The 25,334-nt window shown below is 41.3% G+C and overlaps 1 protein-coding gene across 22 annotated transcripts in view; it reads right to left on the reverse strand.

Moving 5' to 3' along the window:
- The window catches only part of MBNL2 (muscleblind like splicing regulator 2), a 257,792-nt gene that overhangs the window by 38,567 nt on the left and 193,891 nt on the right, over positions 1-25,334 (reverse strand). For all 22 annotated transcript variants that reach the window (XM_077297132.1, XM_077297136.1, XM_077297148.1 and 19 more), the window contains 3 exons: positions 19,537-19,701; positions 9,729-9,929; positions 9,028-9,291 (listed from right to left, as the gene is read on the reverse strand). In XM_077297132.1, coding sequence (XP_077153247.1) covers positions 9,028-9,291; positions 9,729-9,929; positions 19,537-19,701 — 630 coding nt within the window. The remainder of the gene's footprint in view (positions 1-9,027; positions 9,292-9,728; positions 9,930-19,536; positions 19,702-25,334) is intronic.

Genomic DNA, 25,334 nt, shown 5'->3' on the forward strand with positions numbered 1-25,334 from the left:
AGTTATGGCTCTCCCTCTCTATTAGGGTGGGATTTAGCAGATGTACAGTTATGGCACTCCCTCTCTATTAGGGTGGGATTTAGCAGATGTACAACTATGGCACTCCCGTACAGTTATGGCACTCCCTCTCTATTAGGGTGGGATTTCACAGATGTACAGTTATGGCACTCCCTCTCTATTAGGGTGGGGTTTCACAGATGTACAGTTATGGCACTCCCTCTCTAATAGAGTGGGATTTAGCAGATGCACAGCTATGGCACTCCCTCTCTATTAGGGTGGGATTCAGCAGGTGTACAGCTATGGCATTCCCTCTCTATTAGGGTGGGATTCAGCAGGTGTACAGCTATGGCATTCCCTCTCTATTAGGGTGGGATTCAGCAGATGTACAGCTATGGAACTCTCTCTCCATTAGGGTGGGATTCAGCAGATGTACAGCTATGGCACTCCTTCTCTATTAGGGTGGGATTCAGCAGATGTATAGCTATGGAACTCCCTCTCCATTAGGGTGGGATTCAGCAGATGTACAGCTATGCCACTCCCTCTCTATTATAATAGAGTGGGATTTAGCAGATCGGTTATGGCACTCCCATACAGTTATGGCACTCCCTCTCTATTAGAGTGGGATCAAGCAGATGTACAGTTATGGCACTCCCTCTCTAGTAGTGTGGGATTTATCAGATGTACAATTATGGCACTCCCCTCTATTAGAGTGGGAGTTAGTAGATGTAGTTATGGCTCTCCCTCTCTATTAGGGTGGGATTTAGCAGATGTACAGTTATGGCACTCCCTCTCTATTAGGGTGGGATTTAGCAGATGTACAACTATGGCACTCCCGTACAGTTATGGCACTCCCTCTCTATTAGGGTGGGATTTCACAGATGTACAGTTATGGCACTCCCTCTCTAATAGAGTGGGATTTAGCAGATGCACAGATATGGCACTTCCTCTCTATTAGGGTGGGATTCAGCAGGTGTACAGCTATGGCACTCCCTCTCTATTAGGGTGGGATTCAGCAGATGTACAGCTATGGCACTCCCTCTCTATTAGGGTGGAATTCAGCAGATGTACAACTATGCCACTCCCTCTCTATTAGAGTGGGATCAAGCGGATGTACAGTTATGGCACTCCCTCTCTATTAGAGTGAGATTTAGCAGATGTACAGTTATGGCACTCCCTCTCTATTAGGGTGGGATTTAGCAGATGTACAGTTATGGCACTCCCTCTCTATTAGCGTGGGATTTAGCAGATGAACAGGTATGGCTCTCCCTCTATATTAAGGTGGGATTTAGCAGATGAACAATCATAACACTGCCTATTCGGACAGGGAGTCTTACTGTCTGCAAGCGTCACTGTTGCTTTAGCATTTACATTTTTCACGTTTTTCACAAACAATAAAGAGATGAGATTCAGAACTAACCAATACATAGAGAGACAATAGAAAACAAGGAAAAACTCAATTCATACCCTAGATCAGTGTTCCCCAACTCCGCTCCTCAAGAGCCACCAACAGGTCATGTTTTCAGGATTTCCTTAGTATTGCTCAGGTGATAATTGCATCACCTCGACAGGCAAGCATTCAATCACCTGTGCAATACTAAGGAAATCCTGAAAACATGACCTGTTGGTGGCTCTTGAGGATCGGAGTTGGGGAACACTGATCTAGATTCTCATGTTACACAACCCTAAATGCCAACTTAAACTAATGCTTTTAAATGAATGGATTTTCCTTAGAACTTAAAATCAAAGAAACTAAACTATGTTGTAAAGTCTGCCCAACATATTTACATGTATATAATATGCAGCCTTCTGAATATAGTGCATGTGTTTCTATAATAGCTAGCTTAACATATGCTGTGTGATCATTACAATGCTAACAGACCATCTGCTCAGCAGAACAGGTACCTTCAGCAGTTACAGTCCTACATCTATAACATCACCAGTTGTAAAGTAAGAAGCATTTTAATATTTATAATCCACTGCTTCCATGTTTCCCTCATGTATGCTTCGCTCCCCTGCCTCCGGCTCCTAGGGGGTAGTGTGCTCCAGAATGATTGACAGTTCACATCAGCAGAAACGTTGTGGTGCAAACCCTGAACGGTGTGCTAACCAATGCTGCGATGTGAGGCAGGTTGGCCTTTGCAGCATCGGAAGAGCACAATTGCACTAGACTGGCCGGATCAGGAGCTAACAGTGAGCTCCAGCGATCCCACCAGCTTCACAGCAACGCTCACAAGCTCTATTAGAAAGCGCTTGTACTCACTGAGCCTGTTCAGCGATCACTGCTAGATGGAGAGGTGACCAATAACCTACGCCACTCGCAATAAACAATAAAATTAAAAATCCCTAAGTTCCTCAGAAAGGACAGGATTTTTATTAACAAGTAGATTACAAAGACGCTTGTTTTTAAAAGCATTTTGCAATTTTTCAAATTTCATATAATGATAATAACCCTTTGATATTGGAGCGGGTCAGGTTCTGTTGTAGTATCCATAATTTAAATAGGGAGAATAGCAATCTATGCATCACTATTTTTGCCATCAAATCTCGCCAAATTTGTGATGAGCCATTAAAAATCCTTACAGACACATAAAAAGGCATAGAGTTGGTAAACAGCTGCAACAAAATGCGGTATATGTCTTATGTGAATAGGGACTTGTTTTGGTAAACTGTGCCCAAATACCATTTCAGTTAATCCTCCTGACCGTAAGGCATGTTCCTTTTTAGGATTTGGAGTTCTCTTGCTGTATTTTTTTAATTCTTGTGGGCTTAAAATGTTCCATGTTATCCAGAAAAGAAATGTTTTCTTTAGCATGACTCAGAAACTGGCAACCGCAACGGTAGAACAGCTTTACTCCTTCGTTTGCTATAAGGACATGTGGTGTACTTTAGAGATCAAATCCTTTTTAAGTGTAGGAAAAGAATAATATGGATGTGCGAGAAAACAAGAATATACCACTGACTGCACACCTACAGAAAGCTGCATTCACTAGAGAGAAATTATCCCATCGGGGTGCGATCTTCCAGGTGCAGGAATACAGAGTACTGCTCTTAACATGTTAGGCCCAATTAGGGATTAATTGTCAGTTAATTCCACACTATCATAATTGTAATGACATAAAGATCTTATATTTGTGCACTTTCCAATGAAAATCGACAACCTATTTACTGTTTATACTATATGGTGATGTCCACTACTGTACAATACATTTTTATTGACTTCAGTGCACCATGTAAAATACAAATTATTAAAGGGGTTGTCGACTACTCAGACAACCCCTTCTCAATCATTATGTCGTCCTTCCCCTCCCCCCGTAGTATAATAATCGTAGCTAAGCTCACCTCTGGTGTGGGTGCTGTTTTAGCAGCATTGGCACTGGCTCTCCCGGGGCTCGTGTGACATTGTTATGTCATGCAATTCTTGCAGCCAATCAGGGGCCGCTTTACTCTCCTCTAATACAGACATAACTGACATACGAAAGGCAGCATCGACTTCCTCCTGGTGTCAGTTACGTCCAAAGGTGCAGAGAATGAAGCGGATGGTAATTGGCTGCAGAGATTGCATGACATAATATCATGCAAGCCTCGGGAGAGCCAGTGCCGTCACTGCTGGAACGGTGCCCGCATCGATGGTGAGTATAGCTGCTATTATTTTACTTTGGGGAAACAAATACTGAGAAGGGGTTTTCCAAGTAGTGGGCAAACCCTTTAATACTTTCAGCAGCCGCTGGGTTCCTGGAATGTGGCTGTTATTATTGTTCAGTGGGTCATGATGCATTGTTGTGGAGTCCTTCAGAACTTTGTAAGAGTGGACATTTGCTCTGACAGAACAGTAAAGATATTGCAGAAATGGTGTCTCTGCAGAAGGCGAGTATCAATTGTTTTTATTCTAAATGGGGCACTACAGTGATTAAGCCTGGGTTCTTCTGTAGAGGACAAAACCTCTGTCTGGAAGTAGCTTATTCCCTTGACCAGGGGCCTTCTCATGGGCTTATATTTACTGTGTGTCCCCACTTAGGGTACCGTCACACAGTGCCATTTTCATCGCTACGACGGCACGATTCGTGACGTTGCAGCGTCGTATAAGTATCGCTCCAGCGTCGTATACTGCGGTCACACGTTGCAATACACGGCGCTGGAGCGATAATTTCATGACGTATTTGTGATGTAGAAGCCGTTGGTTACTGTGCGCACATCGTATACAACCTGTGTCACACAATGCAATCATGCCGCCACAGCGGGACACTAGACGACGAAAGAAAGTTTCAAACGATCTGCTACGACGTACGATTCTCAGCGGGGATCCGGATCGCAGTAGCGTGTCAGACACAACGATATCGTAAATGCATCGCTGGAACGTCACGAATCGTGCCGTTGTAGCGATCAAAATTGCACTGTGTGACGGTACCCTTCGTGTAATACACATTAAATAATCTCTCGGAACTATTGCAACAATCACAAACGACTATATTATGACAGCGCTTTAGAACAGAACTCGGGTAGTGGTATAAAAAAGGTAAAGTTAGCAAAACATTTGTAAAATGGATTGTGATACTAGGAAAAACCTTGCGCTTGGACTTCTCTACATTTGGACTGGTAACAATCCAGAAAGACCTCCAAATAAAAGAAAGCACGCTGAAAGAAGAAATGCAGTGCAGTGCTACTTTTGTTGATATCAGCAATGTGTGAGTTAAACTCTGCACTAACTGCGATGACAATGGACTGCATTCATCGGCTGATTCCAAAATGTGTGAGTATGAGTGGCCGCTTTGTGCTTACTTACACTGGGGAGAATGCTGCTATTATTCAGATATGACACGTCACACTATATATGTAAAATGTGTCATTAGCCATTGTCTGCCAAGCTAAGATAGACAACGGCCTTTGTATACTAACAAAAGGATATCAGAAAAAAAGTACAATGGATCCATTGAAATGTACAATCCAGATGAAGGGGAGAGCGTGGACTAACTAATCCATCCTTGGTAAAGATTATTCTTACAGTTATAAATATGGAAACCCTGGCTGATGATGTGCACTGACAAACAAGAGACCTGCTTACAAGAATGGGTGAAAAGACGAGGACACTATGATAGAAGCGCACGCCACATTCACAGATGCACAAAAGAATCGAGATCTTATTGAGGGATCTACTGAGAAATATGTGAAGAAAATATTACCTATGTACAGTAGATGATAACATTTCAGTGCTCATTAGTACTGACTGGACATTGGGCTTGTATGAATTGGTACATACTAATGATATTTTTCCAGAATTACAGCTGGTCCAGTGGTCACATCAGTAATCTTTGGCCTGGAGCCTTGCAAACTGACTACCTGATGGAATACTCGGCTCCTCTTTTGATTAGCTGGCTTGGAATAGTGTCATCATTACAGCATGAGGTACATGTAGGCCGGCTAAGGAAAAGAGCCACTGATGCTCGCAAGTAAGAGGCGGTTCTTATGGCTCCCAGTCAGTGGCCATAGATTACTGATTTAGCCACTGGTCCTGCAAATTAGCTTGCATCATTTATTTCAGCACAGCTTGGCTGCTTTTTCTATTAGATATCTCTTTTTGGAAGAGCGCTGTAGACTGTGATATTCCTTATAGAGGGTGCAGAGATTTAGCTTGTTGGTCGTTGGCTGCGTTCACACTGGCATGCAATTTTTTGTCCACACAGGAAGGTTTATTTACTCTATAAACTCCCAGCGGAAAGTAATAACAAAGCAAAGAGTCCATGCAGAAGTATGAGAAGAAGAGCAGTTCAGCTGCTTAATATTCTAAGCCCAATACTCGGCCTCTTGCAGAGTATAAGCAACTTACACAAGTCCTCCATCTTGCATACCCAGACCCAAATACCAGAAGTGTGTGCACCTCTGCTCCCAGGCCAGGAATGAACAGATCAGCTGCACTTTTACACCAGCTGCACCTGCATCATTGGAGGGTGGGAATGACTACGTCCACACATCTTATCTAATAATTCCCAACAAACCTGGCCCATATATTGGTCCTATTAACCCTCTCAGCGCCTCCAATCCAGGATTCTGCCAGCTGCTTGTCTACAAGGTATAATGACATATTATGGTAAGGGCCAAAAAGACACTCCATTTAGCTCTACTGTAAAGGAGCATATGGATAATTGTAGACAATGTTAACGCATGAGCTGGATACTTTCCCAGAGCCTTTGGCAAATGGACACCACAAAACGCAGTGTGAAAACAGCCTTAGCTTGTATTTCATGATCTCCCCCTGAAGTTTGTGCAACAAGAAATGTAAAAATATTTGGAAATATATTGTAAATAAATGAGTTCTTCCCACAATACTTTTACCTTGTCCATACTGTTAAGTGCTACAAAATATGTGGCTGTATATAGAAAAAAATATTGTAACACTGTGTATAGGGAACATGTATCTTTCATTCTGTAGTAGGTATACTTATCTGTTTTCTTTGGTTTGGTTCTAACACCTACAGACTTGAAGAGTATTTCTCACCAAATATTTCATGTTGAACTGGACATAGAATGTAATAGTGGCTGGACAGCAAAATAAAACATTTGGTTTCTTTGTTATTTTATTTTGCCTCTCTGTTGTGGAGATACTAGCAAAGTATTTGACAGCTAATGAGTTAATTTTCATTCCGTCCAAGTGGACTTTAGCAGATAGTTTTTACTGCGGTCATGTACTTCTTCCCCATGTAGAACAATAACCAATCATAAGCAGTCAGCAACACTTACGCTATGAGGCCACGTTGCAGAAATGCTGCGGAAATGTCTGCAGCATTTCTGCAGCTCCCTGCTGCGGGTAAAACGCGTGCGGAATTCGCATGCGTTTTCCCGCAAAACACAAGCGTTTTGTAAGTGTTTTTAGCTTGCACAATGCTTGCGTTTTCCAAGCGATTTGAAGCATCGCTTGGAAAAGTGATTGATACGTTGGTCACACTTGTTAAGCATAGTGCTTGACAAGTGTGACCAACTTTTTACTATTGATGCTGCCTATGCATCATCAATAGTAAAAGATAGAATGTTAAGAATAATATGTTCCGTTCCCAGGGATGCTTTGCGCGAATGACCTTTGTGACGTCACGGTCTTGTGACCGCGATGTCATCTCAGGTGATTCGCGCAATGCATCCCTGGGAACGGAAGCCGCCGCGTGCACCGCTGAGAGGCAGGTGGACTCCGGGGCCATCAGAAGGTAAGTATATCCATATTTTTTATTTTAATTCTTTTTCTTACAGAAATATGGTTCCCAAGGGCCTGGAGGAGAGTCTCCTCTCCTCCAGATCCTGGGTACCAACCGCACATGAAGCGCTCACTTTAAGCATGGTAGGCATAGCCACCTGTGTAAAGTGAGCGTTTCAATGCAATCCTATGGCTGTGGAATCACCGCGATTCCGCAGAAATAATAAACATGATGTGGATTTTACCGCTATGCGATTCCGCAGCGGGAAAATCCGCAGCATGGGCCCAGAAACTGCAAAATCCCATAGGATTGCATGGGAATGCGTTTTTTAAGCGTTTCCGCTGCGGCAAAAAATGTGGCAGAAACGCATAAAAAACGCAACGTGGGCACACAGCCTTAGAGGAAAAAAAGAACACAACCCTACCAAAGAACAAACTTCCTCCTGTGTGAGGCATATAATGACAGACAGCCCTGATCTCACTGCCGAACAATTTCAAGTTTCTGTGAGAAAAGCAAACAAAAGTGACTACTGACACCTTTTAGCTTTCATCTCCTGGCAGTCCCCTTGGGGGAGAAACAGCATGGCAGAGGTTAGCTGCATCACATTACAAACCCTTCTATCAACTCTGAGCTGCCTCTTCCCCAACACTCCCGGTCTAGAGATCAGTGATCGAGGTACTATCACGTTACTCAAAAATAAGACAGGGTTTGATATTAATTATTTTTTTGCTCCAGAAGATTGGTTAGGGCTTATTTTCAGGGAATGTCTTATTTTTTTCCTCAAACAACAATCAACAATTATTCTTGAACAAAAAAAAATCAACATTTATTAAAATATAATCATGACATCACACACAGCACAAACATATGGAACTTTACTTGCACTGCACATACGTACACATGTATTTACACATTAACTAATAGTAACTGACAAATAGTGTCAATATTAATATCTCCACAACGAATAAGCAAAATTAAAAAAATAAAAAAAAAATGTTTTTCCACTCTGCAGCCACTATTACATTGTGTGACAAGTTCAACATGAATTATTTGGTGAGATGTCCTCTTTAAAGGGGTATTCTCAACATCATCAATGGTTAAAATTGCAAAAACAAGCAACTATGTAATTTATTTCTTTGATCTATATCTTCTGCAATCTATCAGAGTTGGAAGGTTTCATAGGCAAGGAGTGCAATGCTTCCAATTTCTTTGCTATGGAGCTTGTAGCTACTGCTCTGAAGCTGGCTGGATTGCTAGATCCATCCAGCATTAGTGAGCCTGCACTCCTCCAATGCTACACAGACAAAGCTGCCTCTGCCTGCAGCACTGAAGAGCGAACAGTTTGAGCCAGGGTGCAACCATGCCAATAGTCCTAGCTGTTAATCAGATAAGAGCTCACTACTCCAGGAAGCTGGCAGGTTGGGGAGCAGTGTACTTCTGAAGTTAGAAGATGATACAACCCCTATAAGACAAGGTGCCCCCTGTTATGCTATGCCCCTGACTCTCGTATATACCTATGTGCTTGGCATATGACCCCCCTCACAGATTAGCTATCTAAATCACCCTAAAGATTTAAAAAATAAAAGATTATTTAAAAAAAATAAAAGAAAAAAGAGTAAAAAGTTGGTGACATTTTCTGTATGAAACGGTAAGAGCTGTAGTGAGCTTACAATACCTTTTCTGCTGAGCGTTGTACAGTACTGTATGAAGCAACACACCGTTCTACTTCTCCCCCTACAATAACAGATGTCTGGCTGTGTGATACTATTCCTACATGTGAAATAGACTGAGCTGGCTTGCTTCATACATATCTATACTGAAGGCGGGTACGTACTTTACTAGCACTTACCATTACGGTTGCAGCTGCAGCAGCTGCTTGTGCTGCTACTGCAGCCTGGTTGGCTTGATGTTGTGCAGCTTTGATTTTGGCCTGCAAATGTGCAGGAGGGTGAAAATATTTGCATTTCTCCCTCATGCAGCGACCCTTAATGTAATCCATACAAACGGTTACAGTGTTATCATTTGTATCAATCATCGTGCTGTCTGCTGGGTGCGCAAAGCGGCAGTCAGTCTCTCCCCGTGCACAGTTTCCTCTCTGAAACTCCCTGCATACCTATATAAGACATACAAGGATACATGAATGCACATTTTATACAGCTGCAGTAATGCATAGGATGCTAATACAACACTGAAATTCATGGTTCATAAGAGTGGTGAAGAAAGCAATATACATTATTGTAAGCAGTGTATTTATCATATGTGCCCATGGACCCCATATGTAACCCCAGGATCTTCAAGACCTCCCATAGTCTACAAGCATGGAACAGCTAGAAAGCATGCATGCAGTTCTTAGAAAGGATGATGGATTAGAGAAGTCAAAACTAGACTAAAATGCATTTTTTTATTTACAGTACTGTTAACTAATTTTGGGTGGAAGATCTATGGAAGTAACAGTAAATGACAGATTTAGCAACTATTTAGGCAAGCCGGCTATCTTTTGCAAAACCTGATGTGCTCATGAATATTTCAGGGTTACGATGTAAACTGTACCTCCAATTTATCTGTCCTGAGAAGTTTCTGAGTAGCAGTAGAACCGGCGACAGATACAGGTGGACTTCCAGGAACAATGACAGGTGTGGGGGGCAGTATTTCAGTTGGGACTAATCCAACACCTTGGGTCATCGGAGTAAGATATGGAGCAAAACTAATAGCTGTATTAGTTCCTAATGTTGGAGCTACAGGAAATGTAGGCTGGAAAAGAAATATATTAGTAAGTGCATGAGAAAAAGATACATTTAGAGAATTATGACATTAAAAGTATGAGTAACATCCAAACTTCCAAAAAGATGAAATTGGAAAAAATCAGATTTCTGTTATACAGTCATTATTTGTGCCAAACACTTGAAGGACTCCCAACCAGGGCTGTGTAGTTGGTAAGCCAAACCTTCGACTCCTCAATTTCCCTGACTCCCGACTCGACAGCCTCACTTCTGAGCATGTATATAAAGTGCAGCACAGATTCATTTCACCTAAAAGCCGAGATCCTTAGATCAGGAGCAGAATAGGCATTTATAGGACTTCATAACTTTCCTAAATTCTTATGGAAACATTTACAGCACATCCTGCATTGTACGTCTGTACCCAATTTATTATAGATTTTAGGAGTGGGTCCATTTTATACCGACTCCACCAAAATGGACACCAACTCAGACTCCACAGCCCTGAGCCTAATATTACATTATATCAGTATATACGTGCAGCAGAGATTAATCTCAACTAAAAGCTGAGATCCTCAGATCAGGAACAGAACAGACATCTATAGGACATCTCATAACTTTCCCAAATTATTATAAAAACATTTACAGAACATCCTGCACTGAGCCACTGCACCCAATTTATTATAGATTTTAGGAGTCAGTTGGTCCATTTTATACCGACTCCACCAAAATGGAGATGGACTCCACAGCACTGCTCCCAACAAACTTTTTATCTTCTTAATATATTGTGATCATCATATTATATAGCACTGTGTACTTACAACTGCTAATTTTTCCTTTCTATCCAAATAATTCTTCTCTTTTCTCTGCTCTATGTAGAAACGGGATGTCTCATTTTTCAATCCCCTCTTTAACTCCTGACCCAGCTGCTCCCCTCCTCCTACCAGGGACTTTTGCAGTGACTTATGACTCGTACAGGGAAAATTGACTACCTGTTTCTACATAGAGCTTAGAAGGATTCAGCTAGACGGTTTTAATCACGTGATGCATAGACCTAATAGAAAAGAGAAGAATTATCTGGGTAGAAGGACAAAATGACCAATTGTAAGTATACAGTGCTATATAATATGATAATTGCAATATATTAAGAGGATACAAATCTTGATGCGACTGTTTCTTTAATTTATATGTAGGGACATTATACATATATAAACATATATACAGTACAGACCAAAAGTTTGGACACACTTTCTCATTTAAAGATTTTTCTGTGTTTTAACCCCTTCACCCCCGGAGCTTGTTCCATTTTTCATTTTCGTTTTTCGCTCCCCTCCTTCCCAGAGCCATAACTTTTTTATTTTTCTGTCAATTTGTCCATGTGAGGGCTTATTTTTTGCGGGACGAGTTGTACTTTTGAACGACATCATTGGTTTTACCATGTCGTGTACTAGAAAACAGGAAAAAAATTCCAAGTGCAGTGAAATTGCAAAAAAAGTGCAATCCCACACTTGTTTTTCGTTTGGCTTTTTTTGCTAGGTTCACTAAATGCTAAAACTGACCTGCCATTATGATTCTCCAGGTCAGTACGAGTTCATAGACACCTAACATGGCTAGGTTATTTTTCACCTAAGTGGTGAAAAAAAATTCCAAACTTTGCAAAAAAAAAAAAAAAAAAATTGCGCCATTTTCCGATACTCGTAGCGTCTCTATTTTTCGTGATCTGGGGTCAGGTGAGGGCTTATTTTTTGCGTGCCGAGCTGGCGTTTTTAATGATAGCATTTTGGTGCAGATACGTTCTTTTGATCGCCCGTTATTGCATTTTAATGCAATATTGCGGCGACCAAAAAAACGTAACTCTGGCGTTTCGATTTTTTTTCTCATTACGCCATTTAGCGATCAGGTTAATCCTTTTTTTTTATTGATAGATTGGGCGATTCTGAACGCGGCGATACCAAATATGTGTAGGTTTGATTTTTTTTTTATTGATTTATTTTGATTGGGGCGAAAGGGGGGTGTTTTAAACTTTTATGTTTTTTTTATTTTTTTCACATTTTTTTAAACTTTTTTTTTTTACTTTTGCCATGCTTCAATAGCCTCCATGGGAGGCTAGAAGCAGGCACAGCACGATCGGCTCTGCTATGTAGCAGCGATCATAAGATCGCTGCTATACAGCAGAAATGCAGGTGTGCTGTGAGCGCCGACCACAGGGTGGCGCTCACAGCTGCCGAGGATCAGTAACCATAGAGGTCTCAAGGACCTCTATGGTTAACTTCCTGACACATCGCCGACCCCGATCATGTGACGGGGGTCGGCGATGACGCCATTTCCGGCCGCCCGGCCGGATGCGGTAGTTTAATGCCGCTGTCTGCGTTTGACAGCGGCATTTAACTAGTTAATGGGCGCGGGCGGATCGCGATTCCGGTCGTGCTCATTGCGCGCACATGTCAGCTGTACAAAACAGCTGACATGTCGCAGCTTTACGGTGGGCTCGCCGCCGGAGCCCACCTTAAAGCAGGGGAGCCGGCATCGGACGGTATAGTACGTCCGATGTCGGTAAGGGGTTAATGACTATGAAAATTGTACATTCACACTGAAGGCATCAAAACTATGAATTAACACATGTGGAATTATATACTTAACAAAAAAGTGTGAAACAACTGAAATTATGTCTTATATTCTAGGTTCTTCAAAGTAGCCACCTTTTTGCTTTGATGACTGCTTTTCACACTCTTGGCATTCTCTTGATGAGCTTCAAGAGGTAGTCACCGGGAATGGTCTTCCAACAATCTTGAAGGAGTTCCCAGAGATGCTTAGCACTTGCTGGCCCTTTTGCCTTCACTCTGCGGTCAAGCTCACCCCAAACTATCTAGATTGGGTTCAGGTCTGGTGACTGTGGAGGCCAGGTCATCTGGCGTAGCACCCCATCACTCTCCTTCTTGGTCAAATAGCCCTTACACAGCCTGGAGGTGTGTTTGGGGGTCATTGTCCTGGTGAAAAATAAATCATGGTCCAACTAAACGCAAACCGGATGGAATAGCATGCCGCTGCAAGATGCTGTGGTAGCCATGCTGGTTCAGTATGCCTTCAATTTTGAATAAATCCCCAACAGTGTCACAAGCAAAGCACCCCCACACCATCACATCTCCTCCTCCATGCTTCACGGTGGGAACCAGGCATGAAGAGTACATCCGTTCACCTTTTCTGCGTCGCACAAAGACATGGTGGTTGGAACCAAAGATCTCAAATTTGGACTCATCAGACCAAAGCACAGATTTCCACTGGTCTAATGTGCATTCCGTGTGTTCTTTAGCCCAAACAAGTCTCTTCTGCTTGTTACCTGTCCTTAGCAGTGGTTTCCTAGCAGCTATTTTACTATGAAGGCCTGCTGCACAAAGTCTCCTCTTAACAGTTGTTGTAGAGATGTGTCTGCTGCTAGAACTCTGTGTGGCATTGACCTGGTCTCTAATCTGAGCTGCTGTTAACCTACGATTTCTGAGGCTGGTGACTCGGATAAACTTATCCTCAGAAGCAGAGGTGACTCTTGGTCTTCCTTTCCTGGGGCGGTCCTCATGTGAGCCAGTTTCTTTGTAGCGCTTGATGGTTTTTGCCACTGCACTTGGGGACACTTTCAAAGTTTTCCCAATTTTTCGGACTGACTGACCTTCATTTCTTAAAGTAATGATGGCCACTCGTTTTTCTTTACTTAGCTGCTTTTTTCTTGCCATAACAGAAATTCTAACAGTCTATTCAGTAGGACTATCAGCTGTGTATCCACCAGACAACACAACTGGTGGTCCCAACCCCATTTATAAGGCAAGAAATCCCACTTATTAAACCTGACAGGGCACACCTGTGAATTGAAAACCAGACTACCTCTTGAAGCTCATTAAGAGAATGCCAAGAGTGTGCAAAGCAGTCATCAAAGCAAAAGGTGGCTACATTTAAGAACCTCGAATATAAGACATAATTTCAGTTGTTTCACACTTTTTTGTTAAGTATATAATTCCACATGTGCTAATTCATAGTTTTGATGCCTGCAGTGTGAATGTACAATTTTCATAGTCATGAAAATACAGAAACATCTTTAAATGAGAAGGTGTGTCCAAACTTTTGGTCTGTACTGTATATATATATATATATATATATATATATATATAGATACACACATTCCGTACTCAGCATAAATGAGTACACCCTTCCAAAATTTTGACAAGACTTTGATGGAACATTTTTTTAACCCATAACATGAAAGTAAGGTTAACAATATAACTTTTATTACAAAATCTTCAGTTTTAGTCAAATTAGTTGATGCAAAAATGAATAAACCCCACATAAAAAATTATTACCGTATTTTTCAGATGACAAGATGCTATTTTTTTCCTCTACTTTTGAGAGGAAAATGGGGGTGCGTCTTATAATCCGAAATGAGCTTACCGGGGCGCGGCGGTGTAGAGGGGTCACAGGAGGCCGGTGGTGGCAGGAGCGGGCCTGGGCTCTCAGAAGATGTTGGCGCCTTTGTGCTAAATCCCTTTTCCCACAGATTTACCTGCGGTGTGCTTCGGGAAAATGACAGCCTCAGGCGGCGAATGCGTAGATTGAGATCTCAGGACCAGATCTAGCTTTTTCCATTCTTCAAGAAATACCTCTTTTTGGGCCTGGATACTGGATGGAGAGTGATGCTCAATTTGCCTTTTCAGAATTCCCCATAGGTGTTTCATTGGGTTCAGAAGAGGAGACATACTTGACCACTGAATCACTTTCACCCAGTTCTTCTTCAGAAATGCAACAGTGGTTTAGATGTGTGTTTTGAATCATTGCCATGGAAAAGTGCATGTCTACCAAGGGTGCAGAGTGATGGTAGCATCTTCTCTTTCAATATAGAGCAGTACATCTGTGAATTCATGATGTAGCTCTCCGACACTGCCATCACTATGGCTCACTGAAACATCATGCATTTTTCTTTGTACTTCTCACCTTTATATGCCATATAGTTTTGATACCATAAGTTCCAAAAACATTTATCTTGACCTAATCACACCAGCATATAGAGTCCCAGTAGTCTTCATATTTATCAGCATGGGCCCTGGCAAATTGTAGGAGGGCTTTAGGAAATGCTTCCTTCATGGAAACATCCATGCATGCCAGTCCTCTGCAGTGTACAGTGGCATGAAAAATGTTGGACAGTCCTGGTCAAAATTACTGTTATTATGAATACTTAAGCAAGTTGAAGATTAAATGATCTCTAAAAGGCCTAAAATTAAAGATGGCACATTTCCTTTGTATTTTGGGAAAATATACATATATATTTTCACCTTTTACATCTTATTTTAAAAATTACAAAAAGGAAACTGGGTTAATGTAAAAGTTTGGGTAGACTGCATGGTTAGTACCTAGTAGCACTCCCTTTTTGAAAGTATCACAGATTGTTTGAGGGATTTTCATCCATCCTTCCTTGGAAAATGTTTCCAGGTCTGTGAGATTTCTGGGCCGTATTGCATGCACTGCTATTTTGAGGTCTAGCCACACATTTTCAATGATGTTTCGATCAGGGGACTGTGAGGGCCATTGTAAAACCTTCAACTTGCGCCTTTTGAGGTAGTCTATTGTGTATTTTGAAGTTTGTTTAGGATCATTATCCATATGTAGAAGCCATCCTCTTTTCAACTTCAGCTTATTTTTAATGGAGTTATGTTTGCATCAAGAATTAGTTGAAATTTAAGTGGATCCATTCTTCCCTATATCCGTGAAATGTTCCCTGTGCCACACAACCTCAAAACATAATTGATCCACCCCCATGCTTAATGGTTGGCGAGATGTTCTTTTCCTGTAATTCTGTGCCCTTTTTTTTCCCACACATACCTCTGATCATTGTGGTCAGAGTTCTATTTTAGAGGGAATCTGTCACCAGGAATAATGCTGTTAACCTGCAGATATGGGGTTAATATGCAGGTTAACAGCATTATTATGCTGCCCGGTGCCTGCACGCAGCCGAATACAGTGGGGAGAAAATTATCTTTATTCTCGGTATTCAGTCATAGGGGCGGCCCCGGTTCAGTCATGCTGAGTATACAAAGCGATGCTGTAACCACGCCCCCAGCCCTGACTGACACTGGTTCTACATTGCAGCCAGCTGTCAAGTCGGGGGCGTGGTTACAAAGAACGCTCTGTATACTCAGAGCGGTGACTGAACCGGCGCCGTCCCTATCACTGAATACCGAATGCTGTCGGGGAGAATAAAGATCATTTTCTCCCCGCTGCATTTGGCTGCATGCAGGTGTCGGACAGCATACTAACACTGTTAACCTGCAGATACACCCCATATCTGCACTGCAGGCTAACAGCGTTATTCCTGGTGACAGGTTTCCTTTAAAATCAGTGGTCTACAGGACTTGTCCACAAAATGCATCAGCCTTGTTTAGATGTTTATTCGCATACTTCTGAAGCTGAATTTTATGGTGAGGATGCAGGAGAGGTTTTCTTCTCATGACTCTTCCATGAAGGCCATATTTGTTCAGGTGTCTCTGAACAGTTGAACAGTGTACCACAACTTCAGAGTCTGCTAAATCTTTCTGAAGGGCTTTTGCAGTCAAGCGGGGGTTTAGATTTGCCTCTCAAGCAATCCTACAAGCAGCGCTCTCTGAAGTTTTGATTGGTCTTCCAGACCTTATCTTGACATCCACTGTCCCTGTTAGGCTGCTGTTCTTTGGCACGTGGTTAGAGGAAGCTGGGTATTTATAAAGCTTGGAAATTTGCATCACCTGGCCTTTCCTAATGATGATGGTGAACAAGCCATAAGCCTATGAGGCTTATTAAGGCTTGAAGCCTTTGTCAAAGTTATCTGACCACACAAATCTCCAAGGGTGCTCAAACTTGTGTATAGGCCCATTTTCCTTTTTGTAAGTTTTAAAATGTAAAAGATGAAAACATATATATGTATATATATTTTTCGCCTAAAATACAAACAGTAATTTGATCAGGCGTGCCCAAACTTTTGCATGCCACTGTATGCCATATTGTGTCATGGGAAACAGTCAATGGTTTGGCTTTCTACTTCTTAAGCTAATTACAGCATTTGCATGTTGATTTTCTTCAACCGTTCTCATCAGCAGATGCTGCTGTTTAGGTGTTTATTTCCATGGTCGGCCTGGACGTTTCTGTGGGATTGTTGCAGTTCCATCTTTGTTACATTTTTTAATCACTTTTGCTAAAGTATTCTGACTGATAAGCAAAGTTTTGCTGATCTTCTTGTAACTTTCACCTTTTTTGTTTCTTTCTCAGGTCTTGTGACATCTCTCCATGTGGCGCTATTACTGACAGCGTCAAATGAGAAGTTTTCCTTGTTAAATAATACCCTTTTATAGTCCACTGTCCGCTGGACACCTTTTTAATGAATAATTACACTTACCTGTGGTTGAATTCTTGCTAATTATAATCTTATAATCTAAACTTTAGTTTTGATCCAAACATAAGACTTTCATTCTGTTGTACTCATTTTTGCAACATGGTCTTGGATTAATTTGTTAATAAAATTACTTTTTTTGGTGTGCAAAATAACAAATCTTGTTTTCAATCAATGGCCCACATTTGTCTGAGTATTTTGTAGTATGGTTACCCATACAAAATGTTGATTCTGACACTAAAAAGTTATCTAACAAATCTGTTAGGGTGTACTCATTTTTGCTGAATGCTGTATATGTGTAGTGATATGCACTACTCAAAAAAAAGGAACACTAAAATACCACATTGTAGATATCACTGAATGAAACATTCCAGTTTCCAATCTTATTCATTACATAGTGGAATGACTTGAGAATAAAACATAAAAATTATCAATGTAAATCAAAATGAATATCCCATGGAAGTCTGGATTTGTAATGATTCAGTGGAAATGCCTCAAGACAAGGAAATGATGCTCAGTAGTGTGTTTGGCTTCCACGTGCCTGTATGACCTCCCTACAACACCTGGGCATCGTACTGATGAGGCAGTGGATATTATCTTGAGTAATCTCCTCCCAGACCTGGATTAAAGCATCAGTCAATTCCTGGACTGTCTGTGGTCTAACATGGCGTTGGTGGATGGAACGAGACTTGACTGGTCTCTCTAGAGCACCATTTTGAACAGAGCAGAGATGTGGATACTTGACGTCTGTTCCATTCATTGTCTAGCGCCGCTCTCAGCTATTTCTGGCAGTACATAGATCAGTGTTCCCCAACTCTGCTCCTCAAGAGCCAACAGGTCATGTTTTCAGGATTTCCTTAGTATTTCACAGGTGATAATTGCATCACCTGGACAGGCAAGCATTCAATCACCTGTGCAATGCTAAGGAAATCCTGAAAACATGACCCGTTGGTGGCTCTTGAGGACCGGAGTTGCGGGGACACTGACATAGATAATGAATAAAGCAGAGGTCGAGCATGTGCACATCCACTCCATTCAAAATTGGGTTCTACATAGACCGATTCCTGTGTTCAAGAGCCTGAGTCCCAGCAGCTAGACCCCAGTGAGAAGCGAGCTACTGCCTATCCTGTGGATGGGAGTATATTCAAGAGAACCTGTCATGTCCAAAAACGCTATTTACTTGCAGATATAGGGTTATTCTGTAGGATAATAGCATTGAAATCCTTACTGGACCAGCAGCTACAGGGAGAAAATTAACTTCCACTCACCACTTACTACACAGTGAGCACGGCTGTAATCACTCCATCACTTTTATTGACAGCCACACACACGCTACAAAGCAGGCTGTCAATCAAAGTGATGGGGAGTGATTACAGTTATGGTTTCTGTATAGTATAGGTAAATATTAATATTTTGGGAATAAAAAACTTTAAAAAGAAACTGTTTTGAAAGAAAGATGTGATTTTGATATACATGATTTATCGCTATAAAAAGATAATGTTAATAAAGAAGATTGCTTCAGAGGACACATAATTCTCACACGACCCATAAGGTCCATTAGGCGTCTAGAGAACTGAAACGTATTAAAATACCAAGAGAAACACAACAAGAATACACTTACTAATTGAGATTCATGAAAAACACTGTTGGCACCGAGCTATGCCCATGAAGTGATGGTGATGTTGCATCCAGCAGTCACGTGCAGTGTTGTGTATGTCAGAGGTGTCAAACTGCATTCCTCGAGGGCCGCCAACAGGTCATGTTTTCAGAATTTCCTTGTATTGCACAGGTGATAATTTAATCACCTGCACAGAATGATTCCAGCACCTTGTGGAATGCTAAGGAAATCCTGAAAACATGACCTGTTGGCGGCCCTCGAGGAATGCAGTTTGACACCTCTGGTGTATGTCACAAGGTGATGCAGGATCACAATTGTTATCAACATCAATTTCATTTTGTGCTATATCATGTAAACCCCACCTTTATTGTCAGAATATTTGTTAACTTTGTGGATTTAAAGGATCACATTTGACCAACAGCCTTCTGCGACAGTACAATAACGCCAGAAATTCTGGTGACCATTCTGTACATAGGATTATTACAATGAATCATTCCTGTCACTCTTCATGTCAGAATATTGGTAACCTCTCAATAAATGGCCAGCCATCATGTTATCTCAGTAGAGAACAAAGCTGGACAGATGTTCCCATGTACTGTATGTGCATAGTGGAAATGTACTTACCATTGGCTGCAGCTGTGTACCCGGAAACATGAACTGCATTTGCTGGGCAAGCATAGCGGCTGCTGTTTTCTGTTGGATGAGATTGTTCCTGCCATTAATTTCTAGCTGGGTTTTTAAGTGTGTTGGCGGATGGAGATATTTGCAGTTCTCCCTTGAGCAACGTCCCTGAAAAATGGGGAAATATGATATTTTCAAGCCATATAATGGAAAATAAGAATTTCTAAGCTATATGCATCAGTTAATCAACTATGGATTTTGTGTAGAATTGCAAAATTAGGCTCATGTTAACATTGCTTAGAAAAGAAAAGAGATTAGGCATGGCATACTATAATGTATATATAATGTATAGTCATCAGATGTTGTGCCTCATGGTACAAAGACTTCATCTGATCCAATGGTATACAAGTAAAACCAAGAAGAAGCCCCTGGGCCCAAATCAAGATCTATAACACATTAGAAACACCAGTATTATAAATGGCATATGGTAGTTACAGGGGCTTTTGGGCCAATCAGACATCAGGGTCTGGGTGCAAAGGCTACTTCTGTACCTACTATAGTTATACATCTACCCAACAAAATAATCAGTAATTTGTGAAACTCTTTTTGATTATTCTGAGTGCAGAGTCCACCTGAATGCGGTCCTTGAATGATGCTCAGTGATATGCCTTATGGCATAAATCTGGTATTGCTGGTCTTCCTGGTTCCGGGATAAGAGTCCATTTCCAGAGTGTTGACATAAAAGTAGGAAGCCAAGACCAGTGAGGACCAAGTAAACACTAGAATCAGACACACAGGGGATCGAGGTGGGCGAGTATCACTTCTTTTGTTATTTTACAGCAGTATGAGGAATTTAACAAAAATAAATCCCTGGAAAATCTCTTAAGACACTTCTTCTTAGATCTAGGGATAAAAATGCAATGCCGTTAAAGGTCTGGAGTGCTAGGCATCTGTACTGTTAGTTCCTTCCACTGTACTCCATTTTTTCAGTGTAATACATTAGACATGAAGTCACAGACTGGACCAAACGATACCATTAAAAGTAAGCATTGGGGGTTAACATGTTGGGATGAATGAATCATTTGAAATGAATATGGTTGGTGTGTTTGATTTTCCTTTGTGGAAAGAGAAGTAAATGGGGAAACATACACAAGAACTGTTAATGCTGGTGCCATCCCAGGCATCTTTTTCATGGCAGGTTCTCCAATACTTTTCCATATTGCTGTTGGATGAAAGGCTCTGTCTATATGCCAAAACTAGGTGCTGAATAACACAACATCCTGACAGATGGCAGCCTCGGCTTTATTTCAGTATATTAACAGATCTTCATGTATCAGATAGCTAAGCTTCTCATGGACAGTCTGGTCTACTTTATCCTTCTGAGCAAATATCTTCTGAGTCAGCTTTGTGTCTGATCTGGCTGTAAGGAAGACATCTCAAATTTCTCCAAAAGAAAAATATATTGGTTTCAAGAAAGAAAAAATCTGTATGAGAATCAATCTATATTTGAAATAAATATAATGCTAATACACTTTCATATGTTGTCTAACCTGAAATTTGAAACTTAAAACCCTTGTCATACTTTTTTTTGCAACTCTATTTAAAGATTGAGCTGGAGAAGAGCCCAAGAAAGGGTTGGTAAGGTCTCTTTCCACAAGCATCCTTGAAGGGTGCTCACAACTCTTCAGTGCTGGTTATTGTCCTAAGGAAAGCAGGAGAAACCTGGACCAGTTACAGACAGAAATCTGGTCTGTCCCGTGAGGATATGGTGTGGTGATTGAGAGAAACCCTTTGATTAGGCTACGTTCACATTTGCGTTGTGCGCCGCAGCGTCGGCGCCGCAACGCACAACGCAAATAAAAACGCAGCAAAACGCATGCACAACGCTGCGTTTTGCGCCGCATGCGTCGTTTTTTTCATTGAATTTGGACGCAGCAAAAATGCAACTTGCTGCGTCCTCTGCGCACCGACGCGGGCGCCGCAGCGACGCATGCGGCGCAAAACGCAAGTGCGCCGCATGTCCATGCGCCCCCATGTTAAATATAGGGGCGCATGACGCATGCGGCGCCGCTGCGGCGCCCGACGCTGCGGTGAGGACCGCAAATGTGAACGTAGCCTTAGTCAACTACTGCAAAGAGGACTGCTGAGGTCAATGCATGGATATTCACTGATTTCATTGCTCCACTTTACCAATGGCTTTGGTGCAATGGAACTGAAAACACAATTTGGTGAGCTACAGCTCAACAAAAATGAGGTTTTTCAAAGTGGGACCACCTCAATAATTTTAATGATGGTTAAATCTCTCCAGATATATAAAACATACATTTTTCATGTTTTATACATATAATTCACATTCTCCAAGCTCCAGACTATTTGTAATATAGACATCATGTACACAGATGATCGAGCGATTAAGAAATGACCTTAGATATGTGAAATCTATTTCTGTGCCAGCCAGTCGTTGAAATCATTACATTCCAGAAGGACTGACCTCGGGGTTATTTAAATCTCTGACTCACATATACTCAACGTTCACAATGTAAGGGACGAATTGGGCAGAATCCCAGAACTAACTGTGAAAAATGTTGGGAAAAATCTCAATATTACTTTGATGAATATTATGTATTTATAAAAAAAACCCAGTAAGATGATGTATTTCAAATAATATAAAAGCTTTGCCAGACGTGAGATGAAACATCACGTACTATGACCAACATGGAAGTAAAGGTTTTTTCTAATTATTGCAGAAATTGCACTAGTTATTGTGAGATTTGGCAGTTAAAAATAAGAGGGCAATATTATATTTAAATTGTTATTGTATAATTCCAATTTAATAGCACTCTTTTATTCACTGCTGCACTTTTTTTTATATTTTATAAGTTTTTCATTTTATATTATGCTATTTTTAGGGATTTATTTTTTTGTGAAGGCTCACTACATTTTATAAAAAAAAAATTATAATCCACTCATTATAGGCACTGTTTAAGGTCCACTGGATACCTGGCTTTTAGTATTTGTCCAGCTTTGCTTTAAGTGCAGGCATATAATGCCAAAATAAATGCAACGTTAGCCAAAGCCAGTCTGGATTATGCGTAAGGCACTTGGTACACATGCTCCTGAACTTCCGCCACCTTAAGGATATAGGATGCACACAGTTTAACAGGGACGTAAATATAGCAAGAACAAGTGTTGCTGTCACACCAGGGTCTTGGAGTCTAAGGCTATGTTCACACGTTGTGTTTTTGTTGCAAATTTTAAGCTGCGTTTTACAGTACCAGCAAAAGCTATGAGATTTCAGAAATCTCATACACACACCTTGTTTTTTTCCCGTGACTAAATTGGAAAACTAGTGCATTTTTGAAAACTGCATCATGCCACCTTCCAGTGCTTTTTCACCCCTAGAAAGCAATGAGCAAAATATGCAGCAAAAAAACAAGTATAAGTGAAAAAAGGCAGGTAATGCTGGATGTGAAACCTTTTTATTTTTGTGATTTTCTCAGGTTTAACCCCTTCCCGCCGCGGCCCTTTTTCGTTTTTGCGTTTTCATTCCCCTCCTTCCCAGAGCCATAACTTTTTTTTTTCCGTCAATATGGCCATGTGAGGGCTTATTTTTTGCAGGACGAGTTGTACTTTTGAACGACACCATTGGTTTTACCATGTCTTGTACTAGAAATCCGGAAAAAAATTCCAAGTGTGGTGAAATTGCAAAAAAAGTGCAATCCCACACTAGTTTTTTGTTTGGCTTTTTTTCTAGCTTCACTAAATGCTAAAACTGACCTGACATTATGATTCTCCAATTACGAGTAATTACGAGTTCATAGACACTAAACATGACTAGGTTACTTTTTATCTAAGTGGTGAAAAAAAATTCTAAACTTTGCTTAAAAAAAAAAAAAGTGCCATTTTCCGATACCAGTAGCGTCTCCATTTTTCGTGATCTGGGGTCGGGTGGAGGACTTATTTTTTGCATGCCGAGCATGCTTTTTTTTTTTATTGATAGATTGGGTGATTCTGAACGCGGCGATACCAAATATGTGTAGGTTTGATTTTTTTTTTTATTGTTTTATTTAGGATGGGGCGAAGGGGGGGGGGGTGATTTAACCCCTTAATCCCATTGGACGTACTATCCCGTCAAGGTGACCTGGGACTTAATTCCCAGTGACGGGATAGTACGTCCAGCGCGATCGGCAGCGCTCACGGGGGGAGCGCGGCCGATCGCGGCCGGGTGTCAGCTGATTATCACAGCTGACATCCGGCACAATGTGCCAGGAGCAGTCACGGACCGCCCCCGGCACATTAACCCCCGGTACACTGCGATCAAACATGATCGCAGTGTTCTGGCGGTATAAGGAAGCATCGCGCAGGGAGGGGGCTCCCTGCGTGCTTCCCTGAGACCCCCGGAGCAACGCGATGTGATCGCATTGCTCCGAGCGTCTCTTACCTCCTATCCCTTCAGGCCCCGGATCCAAAATGGCCGCGGGGCTGCATCCGGGTACTGCAGGGAGTACTTCCGGGTCCACAGCAGGCGCTGGTAAGCCAGCAGCGCTCTAAGTCAGATCGCCGATGTGCAAACTGTCAGGTCAGCGATCTGTGATGTCCCCCCCTGGGACAAAGTAAAAAAGTAAAAACAAAAAATTCCACATGTGTAAAAAAAAAAAAAAAAAATCCCTAAATAAAGAAAAAAAAAATTATTCTCATAAATACATTTATCTAAATAATAATAAAAAACAATAAAAGTACACATATTTAGTATCGCCGCGTCCGTAACGACCCAACCTATAAAACTGTCCCACTAGTTAACCCCTTCAGTGAACACCGTAAGAAAAAAAAAAAAAAAGAGCCAAAAAACAACGCTTTATAATCATACCGCCGAACAAAAAGTGGAATAACACGCGATCAAAAAGACGGATATAAATAACCATGGTACCGCTGAAAACGTCATCTTGTCCCGCAAAAAACGAGCCACCAGACAGCATCATAAGCAAAAAAATAAAAAAGTTATAGTCCTCAGAATAAAGCGATGCCCAAATAATTATTTTTTCTATAAAATAGCTTTTATCATATAAAAGCGCCAAAACATAAAAAAATGATACAAATGAGATATCGCTGTAATCGTACTGACCCGACGAATAAAACTGCTTTATCAATTTTACCAAACATGGAACGGTATAAACGCCTGCCCCAAAAGAAATTCATGAATAGCTGGTTTTTGATCATTCTGCCTCACAAAAATCGGAATAAAAAGTGATCAAAAACTGTCACGTGTCCGAAAATGTTACCAATAAAAACGTCAACTCGTCCCGCAAAAAACAAGACCTCACATGACTCTGTGGACTAAAATATGGAAAAATTATAGCTCTCAAAATGTGGAGACGCAAAAACTTTTTTGCTATAAAAAAATGTCTTTTAGTGTCTGACAGCTGCCAATCATAAAAATCCGATATAAAAAACGCTATAAAAGTAAATCAAACCCCCCTTCATCACCCCCTTAGTTAGGGAAAAATAATAAAATTAAAAAAATGTATTTATTTCCATTTTCCCATTAGGATTAGGGCTAGGGTTAGGGCTAGGGTTGGGGCTAGGATTGGAGCTAAAGTTAGGGTTAGGGTTGGGGCTAAAGTTAGGGTTAGGGTTGGGGCTAAAGTTAGGATTAGGGTTGGGTCTAAAGTTAGGGTTTGGATTACATTTACGGTTGGGATTAGAGTTAGGGGTGTGTTGTGATTTTGGTTTTTGGGCTCCCCCGGTGGTCACTGGTGGTACTGGACTTGTGTGCTTCACTTTCTCTGTTCACCTGTTTCCAT

Source organism: Ranitomeya variabilis, chromosome 3, assembly GCF_051348905.1.
Source record: "Ranitomeya variabilis isolate aRanVar5 chromosome 3, aRanVar5.hap1, whole genome shotgun sequence".
Lineage (NCBI taxonomy): Eukaryota > Metazoa > Chordata > Amphibia > Anura > Dendrobatidae > Ranitomeya > Ranitomeya variabilis.